The sequence below is a fragment of the Acinonyx jubatus genome, chromosome D1, assembly GCF_027475565.1.
Source record: "Acinonyx jubatus isolate Ajub_Pintada_27869175 chromosome D1, VMU_Ajub_asm_v1.0, whole genome shotgun sequence".
NCBI classification, from domain to species: domain Eukaryota; kingdom Metazoa; phylum Chordata; class Mammalia; order Carnivora; family Felidae; genus Acinonyx; species Acinonyx jubatus.
Window position 1 is genome coordinate 55,044,809 of NC_069390.1, and position 21,885 is coordinate 55,066,693.

The following is a 21,885-nucleotide window of genomic DNA, read 5'->3' on the forward strand; positions in this document are numbered from 1 at the left end:
TCCCTGATCCCAAGGGTTAGCACTTTAAGCTATCATTAACTCCTGACAGTACAGATCCCCTTCCCCATGGGACACACCAAGTGGAGAGAGCAGAGTTGGACATGCCAAGTGGAGAGAGCAGAGCTGAAGTCAGGAGGGGTGTGGAAGAGGGAGACACCCCTCTCCCCTACAAAGTGGGATAGTAGAAATGGACCCCAGCCCTGATTCAGGAGAGTTATGGGCCCTCGGGCAAGTTGGCTCACTTCTCTGAGCCTTTCTTCCTCTGCCAGGAGGAGACAGTGCATAGAGCACAGGTGCTGACCCACAGTGGGTACTTGGAAAAGAGCTATTCTCTCCTCCTGGCTCCTAGATCTTGGGAGTCCAAAGCACTGTGCTGCCTTCCAGAATATCACTAGTCTTGGGGTTAAAGGCAGGGCCAGGTTCCACCCCACACTCCAAGAGAGCAAGGTCTGGGTCAGCACCGCCACACCGGGGCCCCCAGAACCTGTCCTGGGACCTCCAGAACGTGTCCTGGGACCAGCCACATTGAGCTATCCACGGCTGCCCCCTGGTGGCCCAATTCAGTCACTGCAGCCAGTCCCTGAGCCTGTCAGTGACACTGGCAGCCTAGCATGGGGCACTTCTAAGTCTCACCCACCCTCTCTCTGCACCTCAGAACTAGCTGGTCAGTCTGAAGTCAGATCCTGGGAAGAATTCCAGCCCGTGAGCACTTGGACAACAGTCTTGGCCTAGCTGCAGGCAGGCAGAATGGTCATTCAATCTGTCAGCCTGGCCTGGAGCAGCCCAGTTAGGGCAGGATAAGAGTGGGAGACTCCAGGGGCTTAGCCCCAGCCTGTGAAACTGACCAGAAAACCCATTCCAGTCTGGCATCCACCTCCCCTTCTCAAGAGACAGGAACAAGGAACCTGGAATCCAGGACCCCAAGACCCCATCCATATACACAGGCCTCCCCAGGGCTGGATCACATGAATCAGAGATCATGTGACCCATCTCCACCCTGTTTGCCCAGCCCCACTGGCTGAAGCTAAGGCTGGGAGGTCAGCCTGTCTGCCTGCCGGGCCCCTGGAGAGAGGCCGTTAATGAGGCTCCAGGCAGAGGCAGGAATGTGGTGTCTGGCACCTTCCCAGGGAGTCCCAAATAGGTCTCTGAACAGCTCGTTATCTCCCTCACTTGCCAGGGCCTTGTCTTCCTGGAGGAGACAACCAGGCAGTGCCCAGTGAGGACAGCTTCCTGGTGCAAGGCAGGGCCCTCCTCCGGAGGGACATGCACAGGGATAAAGGGACACTTCTTCTTCCTAATAAAGCTCCTGTGACTTTGTGACCTCGTGTTTCAGAGGGGCTGGTGAGGGGCTGCCCTGGGTCATTCACATGCCACACCCAGGCCCCGGCCCAGACTCTAGACTACAGCAGGGAAAGGAGCTCGGTCCAGCTGGGGTCTGTCCTGGCCAGGGTCAGGACCGGTATTCCCCACCCTGACTGCACAGGCATGCACTGGGGTGGCATGGAGCTGGGCCGGGGCTCTGCCTGGGGCAGGAGGGAGTAGCTAAACAGCTCAGAGCCTGGAAAGAACAGGGCCCACGCCCCCCCCCCCCCAACTTCAGGGTACTAGGCACTCACCTCTGGGCCTCCTGAACTCCTGTCCCCTCCTACACTGGAACACCTGAAACCCCCAACCAATCACAGGCTTCAGCACCGTAGGATAAAATATACAGATATATTTATATTATCAAAAGGCCCCCAAAGTGGGGAAGGGGCACCAGGCGGCCTGGGCCCTCCCAGTCAGCCTAGACCAGAGGAGGCTCCTCAAGTCCCCCAGCCCCAGTTCTAGGCTATAGAGAAACTTACCCAAGAGCTCCCTCCCTATCCCAGCTGAGTGTTCCTTTAGAGCATCCACTTTTTGCTGTTCTGGAGTTTGTGACAAGAGGGTGGGCTCCCTTCCAGCGGGGGCCCCAGGGCTTCGAGCCTCTGCAAGGATGGTGGTCCTCCAGAGTTTCTGAATGATGCACATCCCATCTCTCCAACCCCTCACACTCAGGGTGGGTGACCCTGGAGGGGGGAGCAGGCCAGGCCAGGAGAAGCACCCAGACAACAGATGAGGGGTCCTCCTCAGGCAGACCCTGCTGCCCCCCACTTCCTGGCCAGGGAACCCCATGTTGCAACCAGGATGTGGGATGTGGGGTGCGGCTTCCTCATGCATCCCCTGCTGGTTCACACCAGGCACGCAGGGCACGAGGGTGTCTGAACAGGAAGGCTTCAGGGCGGCAGAGTCTCAGAGCCAGGGGCTGGCTTCTGCGCTCAGACGTTGCGGAGGAGCTGTGGGAAGGTACAGAAGCCCAGATTCCATAAGCACTTTGTGAAGGTTCACAGGGACCAGCGGCCCTGCTGAAGCTTCTGCAGCTGCTCTGTAGTGCTGGCTTGGGAGTGCTCAGGTCAGCCGGGGTCCCCAGGGCCAGGTAGAGAGGGGGCTCCTGAGAGCTACATGAACCAAAAGAGCCCGTCAGGACTGCTAGGAGGCTGGAGGGAGGGGGCCAGGGGGCAATCGGGTGAGTCAGGTGGGAGGCGGGCAGCAGCCAGGTCCCAGGGCTCTGCCCATAGGGATGGAAAACTACTCACAGAAAGGGGGTCCGCAGCAAAGGCGGCCACACTCCTTCGCATTTCGTTCTCACTGCCGCGCAGAGGGATCAATGAAACACTGCCCAGCCGGACCTCAGGCACTGCCCGGGATACACGGGAGGGCTCCGAGGGCCACACCAGGCCGTCATGCTGGGGAGCAGGGGAAGAGGAGGACACTCAGCTCACCCAGACACTCAGCTCCAGATCCACCCACCCTTCCCAGAAACGCCTCCAGCTATGATCTGAGGTGACCCTCTCAGCTTTGATCCCAGTCGATATGAGAAGCAGCTGTTAGGAGAACATGACTGTATCCCTGGCAGAACCCAGCCAGTTATGTTACTCAACAACCCCCACCTCCAGGTCCACAAACAAACTGCTCCAAGAATGTAGCACCAAGAAAACAGTTCTAGAGGAACATGTGTGTGCTTTCTTTCACCAGGAACCAACAAAACTATAGAATCTGCCTGTTTCTCTTTAGGCTTGACTACCAGGAAGCTCGGGGCTAAAAGAACTCAGCCCACAGCCCTGGCACCGTTCTGTCAGCCTTTTCCCTAAACAATTCTGAGCTCTGGTTTAAAATCTGTGGCTTAAGTCCAACCCCTCCCACTCCCAACCCCTCACCCCAGCCCTGCTCTGGCTCCAAGCCCCTCCTAGCCTGTTCCCACCTGGCCCACTGCGGCAGCCACCTCACTCCTTCAGCCTGTCCTCCCCTGCACGCTACATCTAGAAAGAGCCCTCTCAGACGCAAACTTGCACACCGCTTTCTTGCTTAAAACTCTCCCTGACAACTGCTGACTAGGTCAAGTTCAGCTCCCTTTGGCATGGCCTTCAAGGCTCTTTCAGATCTGGCTCCTGAATCTCTTTCCAGTGTCAACTTCTGGTACTCCTGGCTTCTCTTTACACCCCACTGGGCAATCTGTGGTTCTGTTGCCATGCCTTTCAATAAACTGTTCCTTCTGCCTAGAAGCCTCCCCGACCTGCCCCCGCCCCCCCACCTCCAACCGCCTTTGCTTGATGAAGGCTTCCTCATCCTCAGACTCAGCTCCTATGACACCCCCTCCCTGCTGCCTTCCCTCCACACCCACCACCTCCAGCGGGTAGGGTCCCTGGGCTTTTCTCTATCTCCATACACTGACCACATTGGGCTATTTAACAGGCAACTTCAAGGTCTGTTTTCCTTTCTACATGGGGAGTGCCTGAGGGCAGGGGTCTGCACTCTGTCTCTAGCATGCCTGGCTTGGGGTTGCACCAAAGTGGACTCTAGGGAGGGTTTGCTGAGTGAAGAAAAGAATTAAAAGCAACTCAAAATCTCCTTGATGCAATTGATGCCCATGTAGTGAAGAAGCAAACATACCCATTCTCCATAATGGAAGCCTCACGGGACCCCACCCTGAGCTGGTACCTGCACAAAGAGGAAGGTGGCAAACCACTCCCGGAGCTCCATCTGTGTCTCACAGCAGAGGTACCTGCGGGGCGGGGCAGGGCACGGATCTGGACACTGCCAAGGCTGAGCAGCCTGCCTGGCTCTCCAGGCAGGGTGCATATATGGACAATAAAGGGACCCAACCAAAGGGAACATGCAACCATCTCTCCCAACCTGGGGTCTCAGGCCAGGGCCCTTACTCACCACTGCTGCTTCTCATGTTTCTCTGTCTCGTGCACCACTGTGAAGCCCCAGCTGCAGAGGAGGGGCAGATGGAGTCACTTGCCAGCCCACAGAGGCCTCCCAGCCCAGGTGCCCGGGACGGAGCCCAGAAACCTGGGCCAGAGCCGAGGGGCACAGTTCAGGGCCTTCTTGCAAGCACAGCACATTCTGGCCACAGCGTCTTCCTCTCACAGCTCACACCAGCCTCCCAGGCCCTTGGCTCCCTATACCCATGCCACCCCACCCAGGCCTGCCCTAGTCTCTGAGAGACAGCTAGGCACAGCCAGCAGATGAGAGGAGAAAGTCAGAAAACCAAGTCTGGTGGCTGTAATTAACAACAATAATAGTGGCTATGCATCACTTTTCCACTTAAAAGCATACTACAACCACCCTTTGAAACAGGTGCACCATTATTTTCCACATTCTACACATGCGGGAAGTGAGGCACAGGAAGATCCCTGAGATAGTCAGTGACAGGATTTCAATCAAGGCCAGTGGTTCTCAAACATGAGCAAACATCAGAGTCGCCTAAATGGCTTGTTACCATACAGACTGCAGGCCCCACCCCCTAGGATCCGTGACTCAGCAGGTCTGGGGTGGGACCAAGATGTGGGCTGCTAACATGTTTCCAGGTAATGCTGAGGCTGCTGGTCTGGGAGACCACACCTTCAGAACCATGGTATCAACCCCTGTCAAGTTCAAAGCCCCCACTGTGCCGCAACCCCACCCCACCCCCACCCCCACCCCAATCTGTTCTGAGCTCTCCCAGGCCCCAGCCCCGGCTAACCAGGTCGGTGGCCGGAGTTTCTTCTTCACTCCCAGGTAGACTTTGAGACTCCTGACGGGCCACTCCTTCTCAGGCCGGTGACTCTGGGGTGGGGGCAGGCAGAGGGATGACACTTCAGTCGGTCAGGGCGGGAATTGGGGTGACTGGGTACCTCCCTCCTCCCTCTTCCCACCCCCCATTTGCATCCCAGCACAGGGAACCTCCTGACAAAGCCCTTCCTGTTCACAATCCAGCCCAACTAACCTCCCCACTCCCCCCAGGTTTCTCTCCCTGCAGCAGCATCAGACAGTCAACCCTCAGTCCCCGAGGCAGCCGTTCCAGCAGGACGACCAGGGAGTGATTCTCAGTCCCTTCCTGCTGCCCTACAAACTGGAGAACTGACTTGTAGCATCAGCTGAATCAGTTTGTCTATGGAGGGAGAAGTCTGCACCTCGCCCTCTGGCACCAAACTGAATGAGCGGGTATGATCTGAGAGCCTCGGTTGGCTGCTTGGGTCTGTTTGTCTCCGGTTATAGATTCCTCGCCCCTCTCCACCCCACGGAGGCTCCAGGGTTGACCGTGTGAACAGAAGACCTGTGGGGTCAGCAATTACTAGCTCTTTGGTTCCACGAGGGGAAGGCTAATGACTCAAGCTGAAGCAGAACTGCTGTTTGGTAGACCAAAGGAAGAACTTTCCAGTGGTCTAGGTCAGGAAGCAAGAGACCGATGTACTGGGGAGGGGCACCAGATCACTGACATGCTCACCTCTGGCCCCCACCTCTGCATATGGGTCTGGGGTTGGAAGGAACAGGCTGGCTCCGAGACAGAGGTATGGGAGCAATGATCCCCAAGGTAAAGGCTAATTGGAAGTCAAGCTAATGAGCCTTCCTTCTGCTCTGGGAGCCACCTGCTCGAAGCCCTACCCCCACCAGGCTCCCGGCACCAGTAGGGCACCAGGATGGATGGTAGGGGAGGGGGAACTCACTTACAACCAAAACTGGGGGTCAAAGTTTGAGCCACCTCCACCCTGTTCCCACCATTGCTCCTAGCCACCCCCAGGCATGGCTCCTCAGCAGGAACAAAAAGAAGGGACTAAGGGATGGCCAGGGAGATGGAAAGTTTCAGGGATTGGTAGACTCCCTGTGAGGCTGCAAAAGGATGGGCTGCCTAGATAAGTGGAGACTTGGGTGCTGTCACAGGGAATGTGGTTTAAGAGGGCTTACTAGAGACCTTTTACCTTGCTTTTGCCCTGATCCTCCCTGAGGACCAAGTGCCCAAGGGGGCCTGGAAGAAACTGGGCTGTGGACAGGGAGGAAACCGGGCAGTGGGGTCGGAAACCAGGCTGTAAATAAGGGGTGGGCAAATACAAGAAAGAAACCTCCAAGCCAGCAGGAAAGAAGCAAGGCTGAGAGTGCTGAAGAAGTCAGACTGCAGGGTGGAAGGAACCAGGTAGTGGAGATGGAAAGACTTGAGACAGAGGTTGCAAAAGAAGTTAGGCTGTAGACATGAAAACAGCAGGCTCTGGGCACGACAGAAGAAAGGCCGTGGGGAAAACCATGTTGCAAGTATGGAAGGCAGCAGGCTGAGGGAATGGAAAGCCGGCTGAGGGCTCGGAGGAAGTTGAGCTGTGGGTGCCAGGGAGGGAGAACTAGAAGCAAGGAGTAGATGAGTTGACAGTGGAAGGAACAGGCTCGTGGGTGTGACAGAAACAACGGTTCCAGTCAGGGCGTGGAGAGAATTGTGGGAATCAAGGAATTCAAACCAGGCTGTGGCTCCCTGAAAATTCGAAAAAACAATCCTCAGGCCTCCACTCCCTCAGGCTCTGGTGTGTGTGGTGTATGCGCAGCACATGTGTGACAGGAGTATGGCTGAGACAGGAAGGTTGAGGGGGAGATTTGGAGAGCGAGGGGTACATCAGACAACGCAGGACTTCGTTTCTAATCAAAGAGCTCATGTTTCCAGCATTGCTGAGGTATGAGGTCACTGGAAAGAATAAAATTCACCCCTTGATGCTCAAAGACCTCTGCTGGAGCCAAGACTGTTCTAGAATGTGCCTTTCCCAGGTGCTTCAAGGTCTTTAACAATGGAAGATGCCCAGGCCTTGGCCTGGGTATTCACATATCCTGAATTGCTGGGTGTTGTCCCAATTTCAAATATTCTGTTCTGTTCCTCCATAAAATAGCAAATGCCAGAATTACCAACACCTCAGTAGCCAAACCACACCCTCCTGGGGCTTCTGTCAGGGCAGAGGTGTGGCTGCCATTCAGAGAGCAGCACTGATCAGCTCCGCCAAAGAGTCCCTGTTTCCTGTACTTCAAGGAATAAAGAGCTCGAGCTCTGATGGGGCTACCTAGACATGGCCTTAGGCAAGGCACTCGAAGCCTGTTTTCTCACCTGTGAAATGGGGATAATACCCCTCCTCCGGAGGACGCTAGTGGGAGGACATGTCCTAGTATGTGGAGGGCTGGGCACCAAACCTGGCTCACTTAAACATTAGATCTTTTTCCTTTCTCTAGTTCTCGTGCCATTTCCCCTCCATGCTAAGGGATTAGCAGCTGCTTTTTCAGGTGCCTCAGCCACCCTCCTTCCTCTCTGCCCACAGTGATGGTCTTGCTCCGCTCCAAGTACCATCATAAGGAGGACATCAGGGAAATAACATCCCAGAACCAAGGGAGACTGAGTGGAGGGGTGAACAGGCCCAGAAGTAAGTAATCATAGAGGGAGGCAAAAGAGAGAAGAGGAGGCATTGCCTACGAGGATCTGTAGGAGCCCAGGCTGCATTAGTAGAGGTATAATGTGCAAAGAGAGGGAGGTGAGGATCCTGGTCTATCTGCTCTGCTCCCTCCATGACAGCTAGGCCTGCCCAGTGTCCTCAGGAGAGGCAAGGGACAGGAAGGGCTGGAATCACTGGTGGGAATAGCTATGGGAGATCTGGTTAGACCCTTGATTGGAAATACATTTCCGCTGCCCATTACTACAGCGCATCTATGCTCTGTGGCCCCTAAGGCATCGCTGGAACCCACAGGGGCATCACAGGTGGCAGGTTCTCAGCTGAACTTGAGCAAGGGCCTTCTCCCGGCAAAACTATCCCTCTAGGGATAGGGCAGTCCCAAGGGAGGAGTGGGTAAGCTCCCCTCTCCCAGAAGTGTGCATGTAAGGGTTGGCAACCAGCCAGGGAGGCTGAGTGGGAACTCCTACCACAGGTGAACTATACCACAGGCCCATTTAGTCTCACCCCAGCATTTTAGGATCAGGGTAGTAGCATGGGCATTCTGATAGTCTTGAAACTCTCTCCATGGTTGGGACAAGGATGGCTCCAGGGGTGGCAGGAGATGCGGGTCAGAGCTCTAATTCAAACCTAGGGGCCTCTGATACTGGCTCCACAGCCTCCACACCTAGTCTTTTGGAAAACTGTAAAGCATCACACTGATGGGGGCTCAACCTTCTTGGGAAAAGGACTCTGGGGCATGGGTGGGGATGAAGGACAGGAGCCCAGGACACAAGCCCAAAGACGGGAGCCAGTGCTGATAGGCAAGAGGGCACGGAACCATGCCTGAAGGTAGCGAAGAGCTCTGGCTGTGTCCCCACGCTCCTGCCAGGCTCACTTGGCCCCCAGGTGGTGTAAGGCAGCTAGCAGTTGGCCCACAGCTACTCACGGTCTCAGGGGCCCCGCTCCATGGCCTCTGGCTCTGTTTGATAGAGGATCAGAGTTATGGAAGAAGGAGGTCCGGGTCCACAGCCAGGACAGTGTGTGTGGTGGTGCATGGCGGGATGTGGCAGGTATGTGCAGAAGATGTTGGGGGCAGGGTGCCAAGACCTGGGAGGCCGCCTGGCATGTGGACAGAGTGGGCATGGAGGAGGTACAATCTGTGAAGTGACAAGATGTGCATGGGCCACGACGGGGGCTGTCACCACATAGCATGTTCTTGTGGGTGCCGTGACAAGGCACAGGCACAGGTGAGACAGCATGAGTCTGACATGATGGCACCAGAGACTAGCGCCTAGTGGGGCTACAGGGCACAGAAGAGCGGCCACCGAGGGCCACAGCAGAAGATTCCTGAGAGTCTATAGCTCTCCTCCACCACTGTGCCACCCCAAGACCCCGTGATGGGGTTGCTCCCACTGGCAGACACTGGCGAATGTTTGTGAATGGGTGTGTGAGCACACTTGGGTACAGACGCTCATTGCAGGGCACGACCCCCTGGGGTCACTTACCCGGACCTCCTTGTAGAGCCGCAGGCAGCTGCTGTTGAGGATGAAGTATCGGTCGTGAAAGCCACCTGAGGGCAGGCCCAGGCCCAGGAGGCTACGGTCCTCACGGAACTTCATCATGCCGTGCTTGGTGTCGCCTACGTGGCTGGCTGGGGGAAGACCGGAGTGGGCGTGGGCTGCACCAACCCCCTGCCCATGGATACAGACACCCAGGGGTGCATCCCAGGATGAAGGAAACTGCCCCAGCCTGCCCCAGCCACCAAAGAGGCCTGCCCACATGGCACTTTCTGCCCGAGCTGCTCCTGCCTGGGCTTCAGATGGAGGGACCCACCAGCCTGCCCAGCCCTGTAGGCGCCACCCACCCAGGCACACCACCTACCCAGGTACAGCAGCATGGCCTCCATGGACTGGTGCTTCTTCACCACCAGGTAGCTGTCTGTGCCCAGCCCGTGCAGGATGGGCAGCACCTTCTCCGCAAAGTGCAGGGGGCGCTCTGGGGGGAGGTCACACCCGCTGTTACTGAGGGACCGAGGGCTGGCACACCCACATATCACCTACACGTCCGTGAGCACCACTCCCGCCACCTACCAGCGCCACAACACATCACCAGCAGGACTACCCTTTCCATGCTCGAGCTGCAGGTCTGACACAACTGGCTGGGACCAAAGCTGTTCCAACTGAAGCCAGTGATCTTTCCCGTGTCCTCGTTGGGGAAAACACCACCTGCCGAGCCATTCAAGCCAGAAACACAGCTTCCTCCCCCTCTTCCCTCCATATGTTAAATCTCTTTACTTCTGTCCATCATTGTTGCCACGCTGGCCCCTGTTACCATCTGTCCTTGGACTAATACTGTGGCCTTCCGAGGGGTCTCCTGCATGTGCTCTCATTCCCCTCCTCACCTCTCCCTACCCGGCGGCAAGTAGCAACCTCTCCAAACTCCCAGTCACTAGCCCTTCAGGGGCCTTGCATTGTTGTCGGGCTGGGTGGCCGCCTCTGCCTCTGTCTTCAGTCCCACCCCATGACACAGCCCCCTCACTGCCCTTATCTCTAGCTCCTCAAAAGGGTGATGTCCATGGTCACCACAGGGCCTCTGCCTGTGCCGCTCCCACTACCTGGAGACACTTTTCTCCCCCTTCACCAAGCAACTCCTACTCTTCACCTCCTAGTGTAGGGACTCTGTAGCCAGAGACCCCGTTACAAGCTCTAGGCAGTTATCACAGCCTCAGTTGTATGTTTATTGGTGAGGCCACAGGATTAATGTCTATTCCATGTGAGACTAACTCCCATGAAGCGGAGGGGCTGTGTGTCTGGCACTCAACAAATAACAGTAAAACAAATGGACAGATACACCCTCATTGTCCACTGCCATTAAGACCACCCTTCATCCTAAAATGCCTTTATCACTGTCTTTACCATCAAGGTTCCCTCACAACACCGTCACAACCACCCTTACAAACACCACCCCACCCCACCCTGCCTGACCCCTCTTGCATGGTCATCACCACCTACTGCCCCCTTCACCATCAATCCCATTATCAAATTCAGCATCGCCACCCTCGCAAGAACACCATTCTCACTGACACTGAGAAAGCACCGTCACAGTTGATACCATCAACCTCCTTCCCATCAGCCACATTATAGCCATCACCTCAACTCCCCCCGGCCCCCCACCATGCCACCACCACCATCATGGAGGTGACAGTGTGGAAGCAGCATCTATCATCCAAGACTCCCTTGACCACCACTGTTGCCACGCTGTGGGGTAGGGGAGGACAGACTGGGGCAGCAGCTCAGACAAGTACAGGCCACACCATACCCTGCACAAATCCTGGTGGCCACCTACCTGCCTCCTCCCTCTCATTGACCTCAAAGCAGGTCCAGTAGTCCCTCTCCCTGATGCCCACATTCCTGCGATCCAGGATCTCTAGGGTGAGCTCCTCAGCTGTCATGGCTGCTGGGATCTGCAGTGGCCAAGGAGGAAGAGGTCAGCCTACCCTGTTCCTGCCCCTGCTCTCCCACAACCTTGCTGTGATCCAGGGGCTGAGCCCACTCTTCGGGTCCTGGGATACTAGAAGGGTGTCTCTAAGTGGTCCCGATGACCACCGTCTGGGGAGGAGGTAAAGAGACAGGCCCTGGCACCAGCCAGACACAGGTTCCAAACCAGGGCTCCCCTTGGGATAGAAGCCCTGCTCCCCTGGTCACCTGAGCCTGTGCCTGGCCCAGCCTGACTTCTCTGCTCCTCTGGCTCCTAGGTCCCTAGCTCTCACCTTGATATGCTGCTCGGTTTCTGCCTTCTTCTCCTCCAGGTACACTGTGCAGATGAAGTCACCGGCATGCTGTGAAAAGACAGGGCTCAGCTAGAGGCGGGGAAAGTGGGTGCAGGCAGCTATTCCGAGCACCCTACCCCAGGCCCAGTCTTTCACCTGGGTCCCGCTGGCAGTGCCAGCCACACGCATCTTCACAATGGCAGTGATCTCTTCCCGCTGCTTCCTCAGCTCTTCCTCATCCACCTGGGAGGAGAAAGACACAGGAACAGATGATCACTGCCACCCAAGGGGCCCGTCCCTGCCCTCCAGTGCCCACTGGCGGGGGACGCACGCTAAACACCACCACATAGTGGCCGATGAGGTCTTCTACCACACGGCCAGCCTTGTAGTCCTGTCCATCTGTCTGGAAGAGCGTGGGTCCAAACACAATAGCCAGGTTGTGCGTGTTCATCTGGTTTGTGTCTGAGAAGCACTGGACGCTGGACAGGGGAAGACAGAGCCCTGAGTGAGAAGTCAGCCCAGAACCTCCCCACTTCACCTTCCCAATTCCAGGCAGGTCCACAACTGACTCCTGGAGGGAGGCCAGGGAAAGTCCTGGTCAGAGTGAACCACCAGTTAAGGGGAGATGGGAATAGTCTTTCTGGCCATGCCGTAGGTCCTGGGGAGGAACAGAGCTGGGAAGCTGGGAGATTTGGCCAAGGTCCCCTGGGTCCCAGGTGAAACCACCTCTATTCTCCCACCCTGCAGGAAGTAAGTTGGGAGACAAAGGGTCCAAGATCAGGGCACATCAAAAGTCCACATTCAGTTCCCAGGCCTACCGGGTTCTGTGGGGAGGGCAGTCAGCCAGGAAGGAGTAGAAGAATCTTTTCCACCCCAACCCCCCAGAGCCATACAATAATAATGTTCCTCACCAGTACAGGTGGCTGATAAGGGCCTTCACTGTGGCTCGGTTGACTGGAGGCAGATGTGCCAAGAGCTCTCTGTATCTGGAGACTTTCTCCTCCTCGTCCTCAATCTCTGGGTGGGGGGAAATAGATCAGGTCAGGAGGCCCCCATAACCACCTCCCCTGTCCCACCCTTCTGGCTGCTCTGCCTTTCCTCCTAGGTGAATAGCACTTCCTGTATAGAGTGACAAGGGAAGGAGAAGCAGAGGGAGTAAGGGAGACGGGGCATGCCTCATTGGATGGGAAGGGGAGGGGTGGGAATTTGGAGATAGGAGTGGACAAGTCAGCAGCACTAGCCTGGGTCTCAGGCTGGCAAGGACTACAGGGCCCACCTGAGGCCTCTAGCCAGGCTAGGCGCTGGGCGCGAGTGAAGAGACCATCGGGCAGGTCTCGCAGGAAGCGCTTGAGTGCTGAGGAGACATCGTCTACATGCTGCTCGCCCTCCTTGAGGCGCACAGACCGAGCGTCCTGCCGCAGACTCTCCAGCAGCCGCTGAGTCTTTGATGTCTGCCCACACTTGCGGTAGATGCCCTCAGAAGTCAGGCCTGCAGAGGGGGTGGCACTGAGCCGGGGGCGGGGCCTCGCAGCTAAGGTCAGAGGGATCCTGGGAAGGCGGGGTTTGGCCGGTGGTGGGGGAGACGCAAGAGGTCAGCCTCCCTGGGCGGGGTCTGTGTTACAGGGGCGGGGCTCACCACACTGCGTGATGTAGTCTATACAGCGGTAGACGATCACTGGGATATCTGAGTCTCCGAGCTGCTGCTCCGACAGCGTGTCCCCGGAGCTGGCCGCTGCTTTCTGGATGGCCCCCAGCCAGCCTGTGAAGTCCAGCCGCCGCTCCCCCTGGATGTACAGCGTCCTGGGTGTGGGGAGGATAGTCAGTCACTTGGGAGCCTACCCCTGTCCTACCCCTCCCAAGCCTATCAGACAGACTGCCGCGGGCTTCTCAGAGCCCCCCAGGGAGGCCAGGGCTCACCTCCTTCGCTCCACCAGCACCAGCACCTGGTTCTCGCTGTCCCCTTGGACGGCTGTGGAGGGGCCGGTCGAGGTAAGGCCTTGTTCATGGTCCCCAACCGACTCCCTCCTGAGGTTCTCTGGGCACATACATCCCTGGGACCCACCCACCAATACATGGAGTTGCTGAGATACATCCCAAGGGCAGGAGAGGACATAAGAGGGCAGGCTGGCTCCTTCTGGCCAGGCCAGGGTAGAGTTCAGACTTCCAGGGAAGGGCTGGGGGCCTGGGAGCCCAGGATAGGGTGCCCTGGAAGTTGGGGGCCCAGGTCTAGGTCCACGCACAAAGCTCCTGCAGTTTCCGAAGTTGGAGCGGCTCCTCGCAGGGCCCCTCTGGGAAGACAGCACGGAGCTCGGAGCCAGTGAGGGAGAACCAGCCCTCCTGGGCCCGCTGTAGGCTCAGGCCAGCTTTGTAGGGTAGGCGCCCAAGCCGCTCAAAATCCCGGGCCAGCAGATCTTCAGCCAGGGGAGGTATGAACGCCTGATGGGGAGGCCAGAGGAAAAGGGGAGGTGGCCAAAGAGACCACATCAGCCAACAGCAATGCCGGCCTCCCCCCTCCCCCACCCCTACCCCTTGCCCCAGGCTCTTTGGCTTGTAGGCATATACCCATTTCCCACCTTGCTGCCTCCTCTCTTCCCCTGGGCAGGACCTAGCACAGTAAATAAACTCAGGTATCATGCCCCACTCATACGCACTCTTATGTTCCCTCCTCAGGAAAACGTTCCCAGACACCTTCAGGGATGCCCCTTTTCTGCCCTCTATTGGGGCACTGACCACAGTATTCTTGCTGTCAGGGACCCAGCTGTCTCCCCCATCAGCAAAGGAGCTATTGAAGAGCCAGGACCAAGACTGGTTCATCTGGGTTCCCAGAGCTCAGAGGACTAACCGTCAAGGAGGCTCACAGATGACTGATCAGAGACCGAGTAAATAAGAGTCACAGGCCCTCACAGCACAGGGGGACCCAGAGGGCACCTGGCTCTAATCCCCAGGACAGAGCTCTGCAGCCTCCCTGCCTCTTTGCTCCTGAACAAGATGCTCACTCTTCCTGGAGTCAGCACTATCTATCCTAACATGGCTGTTACACATTATTGTATTGAGCACCTGTGGAGTGCAAAGCTCACAGCCCTTCTTCCACATGGTTGAGACCGGTCTCTTGACGTCCCCCCTAGGGGGCTGCAGATGCTGACATATCTGGCTCTTGGCCCCAGAAGCCTGCCCTATGTCTGCTCCCTCCATTCATGAGGCAGGAGAGATGGGGTACACGGGATCAGCCGGGAGATCCCACCCCAGCCCCTGTCAGACTTCCCACACCTGTCCACTAACTCAGGCCCACCTTAGCAATGCACTTGACCCACTCACGAGCCAGCTCTGCACTCTCCAGACCAAACAGGTACAGCCGCTCTCCCTCCGTGTACACCTCAAAGGTGTGCTCAAAGCTGTAGATACACAGGTCAGGATTCAGGCCCACTCAACCCAGCCATGACCCACCCTGCCCAGCCTTGCCGCCATCCCCTGCCCCCTGTCCTTTCCCTGGCCCCATAAGAAGGGATGGGAAAGTCCTAAACTGGGGCCTCCGGAGACCCACAGGGTTCGCTCTGTGACCCTGGGAAGGTTCTGACCCTCTCTGGGCCTGTTTCCCTATCTCCTGAATGGGGGCTTGGATCTCACAGCAATAAGAGTCTGTGATTCTGCCCCAGGGATACTCACCCGTGGGTGTCAGGAGGGGGCACTGCCAGGCACACAATCTCACTGGCCCGAATCTCGCCGTTGGGGGTCACTGCCCGCTCATTCTCATAGTAGCTCAGGACCCCGTCGCTAAGGACACACCAGCGTCGGCTGAACTCTGGGAAGAAGTTGGGCAGGGGAGCCATGAGGGAGCCCCTGCCCTCCCCTGAAAACCCCCCTGTATCCTCCCTGGGCCCCGACTCCCACCTGACTCATGTCCTCTTCGTTCTAACTCACAAGCTTCCCCTGATTCCATCCTCCTCCCTGCAGCCTGCCGCCCCAGCCCAGCCCACGCCTCTCCCCTGAACCACTGCAGTGACTTCTTCATTGGTGCCTCGACTTGCTTCTTCCAAGATTCAAAAGTGATCTAAGTAAAACCAGACTCCGTCCTTCCCATGCTCAGAACTTTGCCATGCTCCCCTTATTCTATACACCTCAGACTGGCATTCAAGGCCCTGCTGGGTCTGCCCCTACCCTCCTCTCCAACCACTTTTGGGCATATACCTCGCCCTTCCCACTTTTGCTCACCTTGTTTCCTCCACCCACATCCTCCATCCTTTAAGAACAGCCCATATGTCACAGAAAGTTTCCATGCCCACCCCATGCTCCCACCCTCCCCTGCCAGTGACACACATTGCTCTATGTTTCTTCCTATAATGGCACTGAGAAAACTGACAAGATCCCATAAAGGAACAGCAATGGGGATCTGGACCAGGAAAGGCAGGAGAAAGAACAGAATGTCAAAGCCACGCAGGCTTATATAGTTCGTAGCATTGAGCTTCACATTGGCTCAGAGCTTCCTGGCATCCAGGGCAAAAAGGATGACTCAAGCAGTTACATAAATGACATTATCAGGCAGAAGGAGGTAGACGAGGGGCAGTGCCCCAGGGGCAGTGAGGTGGTGAACAGCACAGAGTTCCAAAGAAATCTCTTTGGGTATTAGAGGGTGTCACAGAGGGGTGCTGAGGGACGCAGGGAGCAATGGTCTCAATAATGTTCCCAAAGCAGACACTGTCTCTTGTCCTATCTGCGAGGATATGCCATCTGCCCTCTGAGGGCAGTGTGTCCCAGAGTCTGCCCCCCAGGCTGGGGCCCTCCAGAAGCAGCAGCCATGCCTCGGTCACTCTTCATCCTGTGATGTCTGCCAAGTGCCCACTGTGCTAGGAGCTGTTCTAGGTGCTGGGGCTACAGTGGTGGCCGAGAGGAGCTTATATTCCAGTGTGGCACAGAGAATCAATAGATACATCTATACGCAGACAAATTAACGTCAGATAAGTGGCATGAAGTTAGGGTAAAAGTAAATAGAGCATGCTAATTTGGGTAAAATGGTTACGGATGAAGTCTCTAAGGAGTAACATTTTTTTTTTAATGTTTGTTTATTTGAGGGAGAGAGAGTGAGAGCGCACGTGTGTGTGGGTGAACAGGGAAGGGGCAGAACGAGAGGGAAACAGAGGATCCGAAGTGGGCTCCATGCTGACAGCAGAGAGCCCAGTATGGGGCTCAAACTCATGAACTGTGAGACCGTGACCTGAGCCGAAGATGGACGCTTAACTGACTGAGTCACCCAGGCCTCCCTCTAAGGAGTAACATTTAAACAGAGACCTGACTCGGGGCACCTGGGTGGCTCAGTCAGTTAAACATCTGACTTCAGCTCAGGTCATGATCTCACGGTTGGCGAGTCCTAGCCCCTCATTGGGCTCACTGCTGTCAGCGTGGAGCCCCTGCTTTGGAATCTGTCTCCCTCTCTCTGCCCCTTCTACTCTTGCTCTCTCTCTCTCAAACATAAATAAACATTAAAATATTAAAAATAAAATAAAATAAACAGAGATCCGACTGAAGTGAGAGACTGATCGTGCAGATATTTTGGCGAAAATCATTTTGGGCAGGGGGCAGAGCAAATGTAAAGGCCCTGGTGGAAGTAAATATACATGTCTGAGAAACAGCAAGGAGGCCAGTAAAGCTGGAGCAGAGTGAGTGAGGGGAGAGGGGTCAGAAGTCACAGGGTGGGAGGGCTGACTGGCAGGTCCTTGTGGGATATGGGAAGGACTGCGGATTGTACTCAGAGCTGGGGAGCAAATGGAAGGCAGAGAGGACGAAGGGGCGGAGCTCTGAGCTTAGCTCTGTCTGGCTCTAACTATCAGAGGCCCAGCACCCAGCAGGCGCTCAATCAAGGCTTTTATAGCCTAAAGGCACTCTAGCAGTGACTTGCTCCGCAGTGCCAGGCCCCACTCCCACCCCTATTCGCCCATTTATTAAGCATCTACTATGTACTAGAGACCACATCCTGGAAGCCCTCTAGGGTGACTCTGCCAGAGTATACTTGGCACCCTCCTTGGTCACCAGTGCAGACAGCCCTGGCTTCTCTGGCCCGGCCACCATGCCAGAACACCATGGCAAGAACAGGGTCTGGCCAAACACCCACCTTCCCGGGCACGGCGGTCCTGCAGCAGCTTGGCGGCAGAAGCAGTCTTGTAGAGGAAGCCACTGTGGCTCACAGTCGGCAAGACAACTGAGTAGTGCTTTTCCAGAGGCTTCGCTGAGTCCAGCCGAGGCACCTCTTTAGGGAAGGTGTTGGGGGGGTGGGGTGTATGGTGAGGAACAGCTGCTCATGCTCACCATCCCAGGGTGTCTCCCCTCGCCCCTGCCTGGGTCGAGCATCCGAGCTTACATTCAAGCCACCAGTCCTCTATCACCTTCAGGGTCTCAGTGCCACATCCAGGGCTTTGCCCAAGTCATTCTCCACCTCCTCCCGCTTGTGCAAATTCCACCCTAGTTCCAAGGCCCAGCTCCAGTACCTTCCCTGCCAGGAAGCCCCCCAACTCCCCAGCCCAGCCTACCCCACTTTCTCTGTTGAGGCACAGGGCTAGCACACTAGAATGAGGGGTCTTGGCAAACTCACTAACAATCCCCACAAGGAGGTCTGTCCCAGACAATGCAAAGCCTAAGTAAGCAGCCCGGCTCCAGTCCCGCTCCCAGCGGTCCCAAAGCTCAAGCCAGCTGGGTGGTCTCCTGTGCCTCCCTGGACACCTGGGCTTGCTCCAGCCCAGCACACCCCACCCACCCGTGGCCACGAGCCGAGCTCTGGCCGCTGAGCTCCACCCTCAGTCCTGGGATATGGCCCCAGAGGCCAGCCCCGGGCCATGACCGGCAGGGCTCACCCCCGCCATCCCCTCCTCACTCACCCGGAGAGTGATAGCCAAATGGGCCCCAACCCCAGTCTGTGACAGAGCCCCACCCAGACAAAGCAGCAGACAGGGCTGCCATTGTGGGCCACTCGCACATAGAGAAATGCAACCCCCACACAGCAACTCAGCTACTCTGTACACACACAAACTCCAAAGCCCTCGACACCCCCAGGTGTGAGGAAACACAGATCTGCAGCAGTTCAGAGATGCCCAGACGGTGGCAGGCAGAAGGCCCTGCTGCAGGTCTGGGCGGGACCCACAAATCCAGAAAGAGATGCAGAGACAGACACAAAGGGACACACGTACGAGGGGGAAGCCAGATGCACAAATGTACACTGACATGCAAACCCAAACAGACCCCAAGTCACACGCTGTTGTAGGGCCCCTCAAGGAGCTGCTATCACAGCCCACGTGGTACGCATATCTAACCCCACAGGGTGATACACCGCTTCTGGTGACCCCCACCCAGCACCCCTTTCAAAAGGCCAGACGGTGGCAGCAGGGAGGCCCCATCCCTCGAGGTGGACAGTCCTATCAGCCACTCACCCGTGGTCCGGTTGTTCCGTAGGAATTCCATCTGCAGCGCCTGCCCTGCCTGCTCGGCAAGAGCCAGGGGCGTGGGGGCCTCAGGGTCCCCTGAGAAGCAGTTGACTCCAGCCCCACAGCCCAGGAGAGCTTGGGTCTCAGCCAGGTCTGTGGTAGTGACTGCAGCACACAGAGCCTGGGAGGAGGGAGGAAGAGGGAGGGGAGGGTCAGCCTAAGTCAGAGTGGGGGGCCAGTGGGAAAGGGGGCCTGGGGGAAGAGAGGAAGGGAGTGGAAGGAGTCACCCAAGTCTGGGGGCCCATCCTCAGGGTGAAAGAGAAAAGAGGCAGGAAGAAAGCCAGAGAGGAAAGGGGGAGGAAGAGAAAGGCCAAGGGGTTAGGAGGGTAGGTAGGGGCTGCCCTGCAGAGGCTGGGGATCCGAGTGGCCCAGGGCTCACCCCTGCTGGCAGCCCCTGGGATCCAGTCAGCCGCCAAGCCTGTTCTCTAGAGGATCTCAAGCTCCCTCTGCCTTGTGGAAGGGCAGAGCGGGGTGCTTTGTAGCTAATTCCTCCCACATTTGAATTCCTCACTGCCTGCCCAGCCCTCTCAACCAATGGGAGTTGCTGCCCCTCCTAGCTGGCGGGCTAGACTGGGCTGGGCTGGGGGCTGGACGCCTGGGTTCCTGGGAGGTGGAGGTCTGGCTCCCACTGGGCTTCTAGCTAGACTGAGCCTTCCTGGGTGGGGCTGCTTGGGGGGAGGGGCTGAAGGCCAATCAGAGGTCACAGTGGCATCCCCCTGCCTCGGAGCAGGCTACCTCCCACTCAGGCTGAGCCAGACCAGGGCCCGGGGCTTGGCTCCCAGCCTGTCAGGGCCTGGGGCCCATGTGGGGCCTCATCTTGAGTGGGGTGTGGATGGGGGGGGGGGTGGGTCAGAGCAGCCAGCTGTTTTTCATGAGCCTGACAGGAAATAGCATCCCCATCAAGTTCACTCCTTTTGGCAGGATTCACAAGGAGCAGGACGGTTCGGGAGACAGAGGAATCAAGAGGGGAGGGAGGCAGACAGATGCTGGGGATGTGGCCTTGGCCCAAGGGTCAGGCCTGACTCCTCCTTCCTTTGCTCCAACTCTCTCTGTGGCTCAGGCAGGGTCCTTCTGCCCTCTGGGCCTCAGTTTCCCTATATACCAAGCTCATCGCTCTGAGCTGATGCAAAAGATGAGTTGAAACACAGAGAGCAATGAGGGGAGCAGAAAGAAAGTGGGTGGTCTCCAGGAGCCCCAGAGGCCCAATGCCCTGACCTTGTCCAGTTCCTCCTGGTTGCCAAAGAGCGGGTGATAGCGGCGGTACTTGCCCTCACGGTATTTGGCCTCCAGGTGGCGCCGCCGGGCACTGGGGCTGCTGCTGGGCTGCAGAGCCTCACTGGGGGGTACATTGGCTGCCCAGAAGCGGTTCCCAGGGCCATTGCCCAGCTGTAAGAAGAGCTGTGGGTTTGGGCAAGAGGTTAGAGAGGCAGCTTATGTCCAGAGGCCCGTTCTTATAAAATCTTCGAGGTTGTCAGGCAAGGGGCTGGGAGAGCCAGGCCACCTACCCACTTTCCAATCCGGGAAGCTGAGGGGCAGCCTGGCCTGCTGGTGGCTGTGAGCCCAAGCCTAGTCTCTCAGCTCAACGACAGGACGAGAGGCAGACCGAGAGGCAGACCGTCTGCCAGGTAGACACCCCAGGCCTGGTGCCTGGTTGGGGGCCTTACTATTTCCCACATCTGGAACTCTGTATTCCTGAGGCTATCACAGCCTGGGCAAGGGTCACGGGTTGGGGGCGGCGGCTGACCTGTTAGCCAATGGAGTGGGTAGGGATTTTGGAAACCTCTCCTGTCCTTGACATTCCTCTCTGGGCTCAGGGGAGGAGGAGCAGGGGCTAATGCTGGGGGGCAGATGCAAGAATCCAGTAACCAGGGGACTAGTCTATTTATCCCTTCATCCTGCTGATCATTCATTCCACAGCCATTTCCTGGGCCCCCCACCCTGCCTCCTTATCAGGCCCTGTGTGGGGTGCTGGGTCACAGAAGAGAATAAAGCAGAAACAGGCTCCACCACCACCGACTTACTCTGTGACTTCAGGCAAGTCATTTTCTCTCCCTGAGCCTCAGTGTCCTCATGTTTAACCTGGGGATTCTAACCCTAACTCACAGGAGATGTGACACCCAAACTGAAGCGTGGCTGGGGCTGTCAGGTAGGCCCGTGTGGTCAGCCTCCCGTTGCACAGTTCTCCTCTGTGACCACCACACGTGTCAGTACCTGGGAACCCCAAGTACACAGACACATATGCACATGTAAGTATGCCCCCAAACGTGCATACTCACACTCACTGGCATATGTGAGTGAAGATGAAACAACATTTTAGGCTCTGCAGGACAGTTTCTGTGGCATATTCCTTTTTTTTTTTTTTTTTTACAACCCTTTAAAACTGTAGAAACATTCTTAGCTCACTGGCCAGTTTGCTGACTTTGCCAAAAATCAACTTTTCCAAAATCCCCACCCACTAGATGATCCCCAAGGTCTCTTCTAGCTCCAGGGTGCCGGGGTCTGTGAGATGGGGGAGACCCAGGCAGTAGCTGAGTAGAGTTGACCCCAAATGTAGGCGGCGAGCAAGGCCTCCCCACCTCAATGAGTGTTTCCGTCCACACCTTCCTGTCCATCTTCAGGCTCCGCACCTTGGAGACCCCAGCGCCTAGGCCACGGTGCTCCCCTATAGACAGAGGGCTAGACTCAGGGTCATGGGTCTTTAGGGCTCTCTCCTTCATATAAGCACTAACCTTCCCCCCATCCTTGCCTCCCCATAGAGCCCATCCAGGGCAGACAGGGAGAGGTCACTCACACACCACTCTGGAAACCAGCCACGCATCCCCCTGCTCTCGGCACCACAGAACTGAGCCCTGTAAAGTCACCTGGGCTCCTGCAGCAGTGCCCCCGCCACCCCCCCCCCTCCGTCACCCCCCACAGG

The 21,885-nt window shown here is 57.0% G+C and overlaps 1 protein-coding gene across 9 annotated transcripts in view; it reads right to left on the minus strand.

Annotated features, from left to right (window-relative positions):
• Positions 1-1,694: 1,694 nt before the first annotated feature.
• The window catches only part of ARAP1 (ArfGAP with RhoGAP domain, ankyrin repeat and PH domain 1), a 66,548-nt gene continuing 46,357 nt past the window's right edge, over positions 1,695-21,885 (minus strand). For 4 of the 9 annotated variants that reach the window (XM_053203636.1, XM_053203637.1, XM_053203640.1 and 1 more), the window contains 24 exons: positions 21,545-21,630; positions 20,184-20,366; positions 18,915-19,089; positions 17,606-17,740; positions 15,166-15,301; positions 14,792-14,894; positions 13,743-13,938; positions 13,420-13,471; positions 13,139-13,302; positions 12,779-12,991; positions 12,414-12,519; positions 11,834-11,981; positions 11,659-11,745; positions 11,503-11,571; positions 11,079-11,196; positions 9,824-9,958; positions 9,615-9,728; positions 9,239-9,384; positions 8,680-8,712; positions 5,045-5,127; positions 4,240-4,290; positions 4,015-4,078; positions 2,613-2,762; positions 2,319-2,474 (listed from right to left, as the gene is read on the minus strand). In XM_053203636.1, the coding sequence (XP_053059611.1) occupies positions 2,430-2,474; positions 2,613-2,762; positions 4,015-4,078; positions 4,240-4,290; positions 5,045-5,127; positions 8,680-8,712; positions 9,239-9,384; positions 9,615-9,728; positions 9,824-9,958; positions 11,079-11,196; positions 11,503-11,571; positions 11,659-11,745; positions 11,834-11,981; positions 12,414-12,519; positions 12,779-12,991; positions 13,139-13,302; positions 13,420-13,471; positions 13,743-13,938; positions 14,792-14,894; positions 15,166-15,301; positions 17,606-17,740; positions 18,915-19,089; positions 20,184-20,366; positions 21,545-21,630 (2,792 nt within the window). In that variant the 3' untranslated portion in view covers positions 2,319-2,429. The other 5 variants (XM_053203638.1, XM_027039754.2, XM_027039752.2 and 2 more) reach the window with 5 other exon arrangements.